The 12,677-nt window shown below is 41.6% G+C and overlaps 1 protein-coding gene across 1 annotated transcript; it reads right to left on the bottom strand.

Moving 5' to 3' along the window:
• Nucleotides 1–6,674: 6,674 nt before the first annotated feature.
• On the bottom strand, nucleotides 6,675–9,251 carry LOC310964443 (C-type isolectin Sp-CL4-like). Its single transcript, XM_083937574.1, has 6 exons — nucleotides 9,219–9,251; nucleotides 8,358–8,479; nucleotides 8,148–8,272; nucleotides 7,906–8,037; nucleotides 7,650–7,761; nucleotides 6,675–6,832 (listed from the first exon to the last, which is right to left on the bottom strand). The coding sequence occupies exons 2-6, from the start codon at nucleotides 8,431–8,433 to the stop codon at nucleotides 6,765–6,767; spliced, it is 513 nt and encodes a 170-aa protein (XP_083793700.1). The 5' UTR covers nucleotides 8,434–8,479; nucleotides 9,219–9,251; the 3' UTR covers nucleotides 6,675–6,764.
• Nucleotides 9,252–12,677: the final 3,426 nt, after the last annotated feature.

A 12,677-nucleotide genomic window follows, 5' to 3' on the forward strand; every position in this document is an offset into this window, starting at 1 on the left:
CATTTTGATATCATTCATTAAATAAACAAACAGAAAGAAAGTATCACCATGTCACAGAGACAGACTCTTGTTTGAGGTGTTTTAAAAACTCACTTCAGCTAAGTTGGGGTTCAGTTTGAGCCCCCAGTGACATTCAAAGTCCATAAATTCAATCTGTTCGCTGATGACACTGTTTTCTATATAGGCAGAGTAGCACCATTAAAACTGTGTTCCTTTGAATGTGTGTGTGATCTAACTCAGCTTCAACTCAGTTCAGTCCAGTTTGGGTCTTTTCCATCCCTGACCCAGGTGTGGCTCCACTAAGAGAGCTGAAGTGACCCTTATTTTCACACTGACCCTTTCAGAGTCTCTCTCTCTCTCTCTCTCTGTAAGCTGATGAAGTCTGTACTGAGTTCAGTTCAGGTGAGGGACATCGCCTCTGGCCCAGAAACTGTTTAATGAACATTTGAATTCCTCACTTTACATGTAAGGAGACATTCAGAGTTCAGAGAGAGTTCATATTGATCAGAACCACCAAAGGTTGTTTGATGTGACAACACTGAATATTTAAAGTTGAAGGGTGGAGATGTCCAATATTTGGAATAAATGTTCTAAGTTGTTATTTCGCCTTAATAAATGGTTGATCACATGGAGAGACTGTTGCTTCATTAAAATTAAAAAAAACAATTGTATGAGACAGAAGTCTCAAGTTGTTTGATGCGACAACACTTGATATTTAAAGTTTAACTGTGGAGATATTGCGATAAATGTTATCAGTTGTCTTTTCCCCTTAAAGTGTCATTACGGCATTTTGCATTCTATGATCTGCATTTACATCAAATAAGCCATTGAGAAAGTTGTTTTGTGAATCACCAATTAACAGAAAAATCTCACCAGTTTCTAAAAGCCAGACATGGCTAACAGTAGCTTGGGGTGGAGCGCTGAACGATCCAAAACGGCTTTTTTTTGGAGGAAAGTATTAAATTGAACTCCAGCGCATTTGGTTATCAACTTGTATGGACTGCCTTGCAATGCCTCAGCCGACTGCTAAGGCGTGTAGCATTGTAAACTCTGCGTTCGCTAAGTTGATCAAGATTTCTGTCTTTAAACTCATCACTCATGCCCCGTGGACATGCTGTTGGTCTGTCAATGTCACCAACTGGCTCATTTTGATATAAGTCATTATTTAAACAAACACTGAAAGAAAGTATCCCCATGTCACAGACAGACTCTTGTTTGAGTTGTTTAATAAAACTCAGCAGAAACTCACTTCAGCTGAGTTGGGGTTCAGTTTTATCCCCCAGTGACATTCACAGTTCATAAGTTCAATCTGTTCGCTGATGACACAGTTTTCTAAATTAGCATTATATTAGAGTTCAGTTCAGGTGAGGGACATCGCCTCTGGCCCAGAAACTGTTTAATGAAGATTTGAATTCCTCACTTTACGTGTAAGGAGACATTCAGAGTTCGGAGCGAGTTCATATTGATCAGAACCACCAAAGGTTGTTTGATGTGACAACACTGAATATTTAAAGTTGAAGGGTGGAGATAAGTTGTTCTTTCGCCTTAATAAATGTTTGATCACATGGAGAGACTGTTGCTTCATTAAAACTAAAAACAATTGTATGAGACAGAAGTGAACTGAGCCCACTGATGCAAAATAGTTGCACATTTAGTTATTTGTGTACTTCAGTGATACTTATATTCATCTAATCTGTGATAAAAAGTCTTTACACGTTAAAATGATGCCATCAGAGGAAGAAGACTATCATTTTCATGCCTAGGCCTGTAGGTTACCTCACTCCTGTCGTGCATGCTCACTCATGATGTCCTTGCTGTCATAATAGCAAACATGCAAACACAGAAGTGTGCAATAACAATGTGAATCAACAGATAAAATAATGATAGTTGCTTACAGGTCGTTCACATGGTTCAAGGCAACAAGACAAACCAAAGGAGGAAGGCAGCAAATAAAGCCTATAATTAAGTGAGTGGAAACACCTGAGGGGGGCGTGTCCTTTCCAAGCCAGACTGCCTCAGGTGTGGTCAGGTGAACTCTGTTTATTGCCACAGGTGAATAATATGTTGCAGTGTAACGAGCCACATTAAAGCCACATAGATTTCTCCTCTCATATCTCTAAACATGAACAGAAATAAAAGAAGAGGCTGGAACATGAATGCTGAAGCGTTTATTGCAGTAAATGTAAAAGCTTGTGTTTGCAGTGGTTATCATGAAACAGACTGGTCCAACTGCAGCACAGCTGATCAGCTGTCCATGTCCACACTGACTGGAGATGTGAAATCAGCTGCTGATGATCACATCTTCTTGGCACATGCAAAGAAATTAACTTTTGAGCAGGGTACATCGAACCACTTTACTGTCACTGGAAAACAGAAAAAGTCTGATTCAGTATCATCAGTAGTTACAGTGGAAAACTTCCTTTCAGTGGTTTATTAAACACAATGTCTGAATTCAAACAGAATCCTCTTGTTACTTCACAGAGGTAGTTACATTTCATCAGGATAAGATTTGTGTTCATGATAAATGATTATTAACATAATAAACTTCCATATAATACATATTTATTTACGGTAGCCCCTTGAGATGAATCATCTCTTTTTCGAGGGGGTCCTTCCATATAATGGAAGACATGATAGAAAGTCAAAAAAAGAAATACAGTGAGACAGAATACAGGACTTATACATGCACACACACACACACAGTCACACAGACAAGACTCTCCTGACCCCGGCTAATCCCCAGACGGCCAAAACTCAACTTCGTAGTCAATTCATTGATATCCGAGCTACAAAAGAAGAAAGGTTGCAGAGGTACAGGTTTATGAGATGAATATATTAAATACAAGAGTGATATAAATGAGAATATGGATGAAAAATTTGAATAGGGATAAATATATGAAATAAAAATCAAAAATAAATAAAAATCAGAAGCAAGACCAAGAGGTTTGCAAATGAAGTAGTAGTGATGCTTTGAAACCATGGAGAGAAGTAGTCGACCTAAGCAACGGGAGATCGTTCCAGTCTGATGGAGCTTTGAATAGAAATGCACAACGACCCGATTCTTTAAGTATCATAGGAGTGTGAAAAAAGATGATCAGCATGTCTTAAGTTATAGTGTGTACTATAAGGAGATAGAAGTTGTTTTAAGTATAAAGGCAAATTAAAATGAATACATTTAAAAATAAAAAGAAGCCAATGAAAGAGTCTTCTGGCTTTGGGGGTTAACCAATTCAGAGATTGTGAAAGAGAACAGTGATGAGTCCTGTATGAACATCTAAGAACAAATGTACAGAGGCTGTTATAAAGCACAGTAAGAGGACGGAGATCTGATTCTGTGGTGCTCTCATAGATAATATCTGCAAAGTCAAGAATGGGGAATAATAATGGTGAAGTAATTATTTTCCGGACCTGTAGTCAACGGAGCGATACAGTCGTTTCAAACAGCAACTAATTTGCTTTGTAATTGAGTCAATGTGGGATTCAAAGGATAACTTGGAGTCAAGCAGGAGGCCGGAGTATTTAAAGTCAGTTACACTGTCTCTCGGTGCTCCATCAAGAAACTTTAGGGACCATTCGTTAGATTGTAGACCAGATCTATTACTGAAAAACATAAAATTAGATTTTTCTTTATTTAGGTGAAGCTTTTTAGATAAGAACCATATTTGAACCAAGTTAAAATGAAATTGTAAAGAGTGCTGAATTTGTAAACTTTAAGGCTTAGAAGAGTAGATTACAGTATCATCAGCATAAAGATGAATTTGAGAGCCGGAACAGACACAGAAATAGGAAATGAGAGGGTGTTGTACACCTTTTGTTATTGACTTTAAGTCTGACTGACTAAATTAAGGCTACATGTCTCATGACTCAACCAAAACAGGAAAGTTGTACTTCATAGCTTCCACAGCTGATATCAAACAAGAACAAAAGCAAACACTGGTCAGTGCGACTAATGTTTGTGTGGTTTTTCAGGATGCCTGTTGTTTTTCAGATGCACATGAATAATTCAGAGTTGCACATTGTGTCATATTCAAAACTTAATTCCCATTCTTGAATCTACAACCTTTACTCCTTTATTCTGCCTCACCTTTAAAGTTTGACTCGATGCAGTCCTCTCGTCCGTCTCTGTTGTCTGGTTGACTAGGATACCAATAGTTGTAGTCAAATTCAGATCCATCAGTGTTTCTGAACTCTCCCTGAAAAACACAAAGGGGAGGATCAGTGATGACATGTGACACACACACTCCTCTATGTATCAGACATCAGGCTCTTTCCTCCCATTCATCCATCACTGAGTTCACTAACAGCCAATCTGTCACACATTCACTGCTCACCCCTGATCTTTGGGCTCCAATCCAGATCGTTTGGTCATGAAAGCTGGTACCCCAGGTCAAACAAAGCAGTTTTATCATCGCTGCATGACTGTGAACTGACACCAGGTCACTGTTTAAAGTGCGGCAGTGTTCCTGAAATCAAGAGAAATGTGAGTGTTACTCTTCACCAGCACTTTATCATCACATACAGTATCATAGATGAAGATAGTTATTCTCTTTATTCTGTTGACTGTGTGTGTGTGTGTGTGTGTGTGTGTGTGTGTGTGTGTGTGTGTGTGTGTGTGTGTGTGTGTGTGTGTGTGTGTGTGTGTGTGTGTGTGTATGTGTGTGTGTGTATGTGTGTGTGTTTTCATCACCTGTGCATCACTGAAAGTTTTTTTACTCCCGATCAATTTAGCACAGTGATTGTCATCAATGCGGCTCAATCCATCACCACATGGTGTGGGTTGACAAAAGTCTTCAGGTAAACCTGTTGTGGGAACAAAAATTGCGTAAATTAGTTTCTGTGGTTTTGGTTCAATCATGTGTCGTAATAGTAAGTTACTTACGCAAATGCTGGGTCAGAGTGTCCTGGACACAGACCAACAGCAGGACAGCAGTTATCACAGCTGGACCCATGACTCAGGACTCAATAACTCTCAGAGCTCCACAACTGGAATATGACCTGGAAATGTGAACGTTTAAAGTGTATATGAAAGCAGGCAACACTCAATAGGCTTTAGATGATCAATCAAACATAATCAATACATCATATTTTGGTAAATATGTTTATTCCTCTCCATGTGCAGTAAACACTTGCTTGTTTGTATCTTAACCAAATCACCATTATTTCTTTGTATCTTTTGGAATTTTATCCCTAGAAAGGCTGATATAGTGAGTGGAGACCCCCAGGGTTCAATTGTTGGACCCCTGTTGTTCAGTCTGTAGGTACAGTCAAAACTACATACACAGACAAGACACAGTTGTACATGTCTCTGTCTCCTGGAAACACTGTCCCTGTTAAAGACTAGTTTGATATTTAGGGAAATACACTTTTTAAAGTATAAACACGGCTGCTTTCAGACATAACCTCAGAGAACATGTGGACAACAGCAGTTTGATCACATCCATAATCAGATCTCTACAGCAGCGATCTGTCAATTTAAATACTATCAAATATAACGTCTTGTGTTCAGGTCCCAAATGTCCTTACATCAACTGTTCTGATATTATAAAACATAGAGAGAGAAAAAGCAGCTCACCACAGACGTGTTCTGGTGTCTCGTTGCTCCTCTATCTGATTGTCAGGTGGCTCTTCCTCTGTCTTTAAACTCATCACTGATGCCCTGTGGATATGTACTGTAAATGTTCTGCCAATGTCACCAACTGGCTCATTTGGATATGATTCATTAAATAAACAAACAAAAATAGTATCACCATGTGACTCAGAGACAGACTCTTGTTTGAGTTTCAGTTTTTTCCTCCAGTGACATTCAAAGTCCATAAGTTCAATCTGTTCGCTGATGACCCCGTTTTCTATAATAGCATTATATTTGAGTTCAGTTCAGGTGAGGGACATCGCCTCTGGCCCAGAAACTGTTTCATGAACATTTGAATTCCTCACTTTACATGTAAGGAGACATTCAGAGTTCGGAGAGAGTTCATATTGATCAGAACCACCAAAGGTTGTTTGATGTGACAACACTGAATATTTAAAGTTGAACTGTGGAGATAAGTTGTTCTTTGTCTTAATAAATGTTTGATCACATGGAGAGACCGTTGCATCATTAAAATTACAAACAGTTGCACATTTAGTTATTTGTAATCTTCAGTGATACTTATATTCATCTAATCTGTGATAAATGTCTTTACACGTCAAAATGATGCCATCAGAGGAAGAAGACTATCATTTTCATGCCTAGGCCTGTAGGTTACTTCACTCCTGTCGTGCATGCTCACTCATGATGTCCTTGCTGTCATAATAGCAAACATGCAAACACAGAAGTGTGCAATAACAACGTGAATCAACAGATAAAATACTGATAATTGCTTACAGGTCGTTCACATGGTTCACGGCAACAAGACAAACCAAAGGAGGAAGGCAGCAAATAAAGCCTCTAATTAAGTGAGTGGAAACACCTGAGGGGGGCGTGTCCTTTCCAAGCCAGACTGCCTCAGGTGTGGTCAGGTGAACTCTGGTTATTGCCACAGGTGAATGATATCTTGCAGAGTAACGAGCCACATTAAAGCCACATAGATTTCTCCTCTCATATTTCTAAACATGAACAGAAATAAAAGAAGAGGCTGGAACATGAATGCTGAAGCGTTTATTGCAGTAAATGTAAAAGCTTGTGTTTGCAGTGGTTATCATGAAACAGACTGGTCCAACTGCAGCACAGCTGATCAGCTGTCCATGTCCACACTGACTGGAGATGTGAAATCAGCTGCTGATGATCACATCTTCTTGGCGCACACAACGTTATTCTTCACTGAGCAGCGTATGTCACGCCACCTTACCCTTTCTGGGAAAAAAACAGAAAACATCCCATTCAGTGGTTTATAAATGTTCTGAATATCGAGTAGAAATCAAACTATTGATTATAGACGTTCTTGCATTTCCAGCGGTACTGTAGTTGTTGTGCCGTATTCAGCACCCTTGCAGTGAAATGCACCCCCTAGCATTAAAGGTGATATTCTGGACCAGAAGGCTGTTGTTTCGACCTATAGGAGTAGTTTACATATATATATATATGTAAACTACTCCTATAGGTCGAAACAACAGTAGGGTGAAAAAAGTAGCTCTCCCCTTCCCCGTTGCCATGGTGACTCGTCGAATCAGGGCTCCATTGATTGACTTGTGGTGCACGGGCTTAACTCCAGGTCAAACTACTCTGAGTTGATCAACCTAACGCAAATCTGCTGCTCTGGAACCGAAAACTCAGAGTTTCCTATCTCAGAGTAGATCAACTCAGAGTTCAGGGTTAGACTCAGAGTTTGTTGAACCTGCTTTGTGAAACGGACCCCAATTCTGTTTGTGTTTAAGTGTATTTCTGTTTACAGGTGTATTTCTGTGGTAGAGTTACAGCGCCACCTACTGTAATGGCCTGGCATGTGTACTATGCTGGTGTTTTGTGGTCTAATACACTTTTTTGTCCCCTGAGCTGGTTTTGCGTGTTGAAATTCCAGATCCTGTGTCTTTTCTCGAGGCGGCCAGTCGCTCTCTCGTCATAGGGAACGATTGAAAAGAATCACTGGCACTCAGAAAGAAACCCTACGTGTACATACGCCCTTAATTCTCAGACTAAAAACGACCTTTCTGTCGACTCTATTTTTCCTTACCAAAACTGATGATCATTTCGACACAGTCCTCTTGTCCGGCAGCGTTGTTAGGTTCACCCAATGCCCAAACACGGTAGTCCAGCTCGGATCCATCAGTGTATGTGAACTTGCCCTGGAAAGGATCAGTGATGACATGTGACACACACACTCCTCTATGTATCAGACATCAGGCTCTTTCCTCCCGTTCATCCATCACTGAGTTCACTAACAGCCAATCTGTCTGCTCTCTGATCACAATCACACATTCACTGCTCACCCCTGATCTTACGACTCCGATCCAGGCAGTTTGGATTTCTCTTGTTGCACGCCAGTTCAAACAAACCAGGTTATACATGTCATCCATTTTGTGCATTGTCACCAGACCAGCATTCAAACTGCGGCAGTGTTCCTGAAATCAACAGAAATGTGAGCAAGTGTTGAACATTATCATAACTGTCTGCACAAGATGAGGAGAGATTTATTATCATTCTCTCTGATCCCTGTGTGTGTTTGCATCACCTCTGCTTCACTGAAGGTTTTTGGAGTCTTGAAGTATTTAACACAGCGATCGTCATCAAGGCGGCTCCATCCGTCACCACATGGTCTGTCTGGAAATTGCCTACATAAGAACAGTTCTGCACCAGCTGTAGGAACACAAATGATTTAATAACCAGGTTTTTTGGGGTTTTAGCTTATTCAATACATTGTTGCTGAACCCATTGTACTTACGTGGAATTAAGTTAATAGTCATAGTGTCCTGGACACGGACCAACATCAGGACAGCAATTAACACAACTGGACGCATGACTCAGGCCTCACTAACTCTCAGAGATCCACAGCTGGAATATGACCTGGAAATGTGAACGTTTTAAGTTTGAATGTAGAAAAACAACCAAGTACTTAACACTGCACAGGTTTAAGGTGATCAAACTCACATATTCACTACATCCTATTAAATTACACTTTAAACTAGACATAACTCAACGTCAAATCCCATCATGTTCTATTTTTCCATAATGTAGGATGTAAACATACGAGATAAAACATGTGAAGTTGTTTGAATAACTTTGTTAATAATATACAAAGACCTGAGAAATGTGTCTCAGTCCTAATTTGCATCTCAACCAAAGGACCATTAGTTTTTTGTGTCTTCTGTAATTTAATCTCTAGAAAGGCTGATATAGTAAGTGGAGACCCCCAGGGTTCAAGTCTTGGACCCCTAATGTTCAGTCTGTAGATACAGTCATTAAGACACATCATTCAGATATAATTACACCAAACACTGTTACTGTAAATTTGATGAAACACAGTTGTACATATCTCCTTCTCCTGGAAACACTGTCTCTGTAAAAAGACTAGTTTGATATTTAGAAAATACACTTTTTAAAGTATAAACACGGCTGCTTTCAGACATAAACCTCATAGAACATGTGGACAACAGCAGTTTGATCACATCCTTAATCAGATCTCTACAGCAGCGCTCTGGTAATTTCAAGACTATCAAATATAACGTCTTGTGTTCAGGTCCCAAATGTCCTTACATCAACTGTTCTGATATTATAAAACATAGAGAGAGTAAAAGCAGCTCACCACAGACGTGTTCTGGTTCCTCGTTGCTCCTCCGTCTGATTGTCAGGTGGCTCTTCCTCTGTCTTTTAACTCATCACTCATGCCCTGTGGATATGTACTGTAAATGTTCTGCCAATGTCACCAACTGGCTCATTTTGATATCATTCATTAAATAAACAAACACTCAAAGTATCACCATGTGACTCAGAGACAGACTCTTGTTTGAGGTGTTTAAAAAAACTCAGCAGAAACTCACTTCAGCTAAGTTGGGGTTCAGTTTGAGCCCCCAGTGACATTCACAGTTGATTAGCTCAATCTGTACGCTGATGACACCGTTTTCTATATTAGCAGAGTAGCACCATTAAAACTGTGTTCCTTTGAATCTGTGAGATCTAACTCAGCTTCAACTCAGTCCAGTTTGGGTCTTTTGCATCCCTGACCCAGGTGTGGCTCCACTAAGAGAGCTGAAGTGACCCTCTTATATTTTCACACTGACCCTAACAGAGTCTCTCTCTCTCTGTGTGTAAGGTGATGAAGTCTGTACTGAGTTCAGTTCAGGTGAGGGACATCGCCTCTGGCCCAGAAACTGTTTAATGAACATTTTAATTCCTCACTTTACATGTAAGGAGACATTCAGAGCTTGGAGCGAGTTCATATTGATCAGAACCACCAAAGGTTGTTTGATGTGACAACACTGGATATTTGAAGTTGAAGGGTGGAGATGTCAAATATTATTCAACACTCACACGGCAAAAACAGGTGAGGGATGAAGATCAGGAAAAAAACAAGCACCAACCAGTCAATTCTAGTTTGAACCATTGCAGAAGTGCCAAAAATTGCGAAAAGAGTGGCCGTGTGTAACCATTCTGCATGCATCGTTGTGTTTGTTCACTTCTATCTCATACAAGGTTTGTTATTTTATGTTAAGAAGCAACAGTCTCTCCTTGTGATCAATAACAACATTATGGAGAAAAAACAACTGAACATTTATTCCCAATATTTGACATCTCCACATTTAAACTTTAAATATCCAGTGTTGTCACATCAAACATCCTTTGGTGGTTCTGATCAATATGAACTCGCTCCGAACTCTGAATGTCTCCTTACATGTAAAGTGAGGAATTCAAATGTTCATTAAACAGTTTCCAGGCCACAGGCGATGTCCCTCACCTGAACTGAACTAAAATATAATGCTAATATAGAAAACGGTGTCATCAGCGTACAGATTGAACTTATGAACTGTGAATGTTCTCGTGTGTCCAGGTCGTCGTTTTCCCCAAAGCATCAGTCAAAAGTAACTGGACGTCGTTATTTGTCTAGGAAGACTTTTCACCTCTCATCCAAGAGGCTTCATCAGTTTATGTGCACATCTGACCAGGACCAGGACCAGGACCAGGCTGGGACTGGACCAGGAAAAGTACCAGGCTGGGTCTGGTCCAACTAACTGGTGTAGAGATCCAGGTATTTAACCTCTCACAAGGCCGATGATGTCATTGGAACCCTTTGAGCTCCGAGTGCCAACGCCCGTCGTTAGAGTGACAGTCGTTGGTGGGAAGTAGGTCTGGACTTTGTTAGTGCTGGTTTAGTCCCAGCCTGGTCCTGGTCCTGGTCTGGTGGTTGGTGGAAGTAGGTCTGGACTTGGTTAGTGCTCTATTGAGTCTTAACGACAGTCGTTGGAGTCAAAGGAGGCCATTTGTGAACAGTTGTTCTTTGAGGTTAGATTGTTGAATGAAGGGGTGAAAGGGCAGCATTGGAAACTGGAGATAAGTGGCATCTCAGACCTCGTCCTCCTCTGTTTAGCCATGGTTTCTCTACTTTTGCAGAGATGCTTCTTTTCCTCCTCTTTCAAACCATCTGTCCTCTCTGTCCAGGATGTGGACGTTGTTGTCATCAGAGGAGTGGGCTTTCTCCTTGAGATGTGAGTGGGCAGCAGAGTCCTGGCCTGAGGAGTGAGCTCTCCTGTGTTGATGTACTGGTCTCTGTCTGAGTGTGTTACTGGGTTTGAAACACACAGGGATACAGTGTTTGTTGAAGACCCTCCTGAGTTTCTCTGATACCCCAGACAATTGATGACAATCACTGTGCCAAATTTATCGGGAGATAAAAAATTTCAGTGATGCACAGGTGGGGTCAAATCATGGATGCATGACTCAGGGTATTAATACTCTGAGTTTTGAGTTCTTGACTGACACTTCCAAGCCGAGATGAGAGCCATTCAAGAAGAGAACGCCAGGCTAGCACAATCCCGTCAGGCTTTCCAGACAGGCATGATGCCCAAAGTGAAATCAAAGAGCTAATCGAAGTAGCTCGCTCCCTGAGAGTGGATATGGGTCGAGCCACTGGTCCAACCCCACTATATCTGCACCCAAACCCTCAACCAGCCGGCACTGCAGTCTCCCAGAGCTACTCAGTTCCGACTGGATTACTAAGGGAAGAGGATGAATTGCCTGACCCTCCGCCATGGCCTGAAATGGTTAAAGACCTGCACAGCATCGTTTCTAACCTTATGTTTGAGCCTGCTGGTAGCCAACCCTACTACACCCTTAAAGCTGATGCTTATCCGCCTGATGCTTATATATGATGCTGCAACCTGAGCACCCATACACGGCTCCTAACACTGGCATCCCTTTCTATCGCCAAGAGAACCCTCCTCCGCCATCTTTTTATCCTGCACCAGCCTATGCAGGTTCAATGTGCTCAGCGCCCGCAGCCTACACTACAGAGCTCTTCAAATATCAGGTACTTGTGGACCACCTAAGGCTAGAGAAAGCCAGGCTCAATGCTGATGCCTTTTTAAACTCGCCAACCCTTATACACATACCATGGCAGCCCTCCATGATCAGTATGGTCAACCGCATCAGCTCGCCCTTAGGGAGATAACAGGCATCCTGGAAGCCTCTGAAGTCAAGCGCGGAGACACTGCAGCATTCTGGAGATTCTCCCGCCAGATAAAATCTTTGGTTGACTTGTTGCAGACCCTGGGACCTGAAGGGGAAATTTAACTAAACTGTGGCTCACACGTAGCTCGACTGCTGAGCAAACTTCCACCGGAATAGCGAGGATAGAGTCAAGAATAAAGCCTATTGTGCCTACTGCAAGAGCGCGGAGCATTACCTCAGCCAGTGCGGTGAATTTGCCAAGCTCTCCAAAGACCAGCTCAAACACCGGATCCTGGCCAATAAACGATGCTGGCGATGTGCACGAAAGCATCAAGCAGCCCAGTGCAACCTGAAGAAACCATGTAACATCTGCCAGGGAAAACACCTGTTGGCTCTCCATGAGGTAAATACCAGCCCAGAGAGGGCTCATGGAGGTGCAGCAGTCCGAGAAGAGAGCTGCCTAACCAGCTCTTCCGCTGATGATCTGTACCTAGACCGGCAGGGAGTCGAAAATCGGGTCATGTTAAAGGTTGTGCCGGTGCTTGTACAGTATGGGGAGCGGACCTTGGACACCTTTGCAATCCTTGACAACGGATCAGAC

The sequence above is a fragment of the Echiichthys vipera genome (genome assembly GCF_963691815.1).
Source record: "Echiichthys vipera genome assembly, chromosome: 22".
Lineage (NCBI taxonomy): Eukaryota > Metazoa > Chordata > Actinopteri > Perciformes > Trachinidae > Echiichthys > Echiichthys vipera.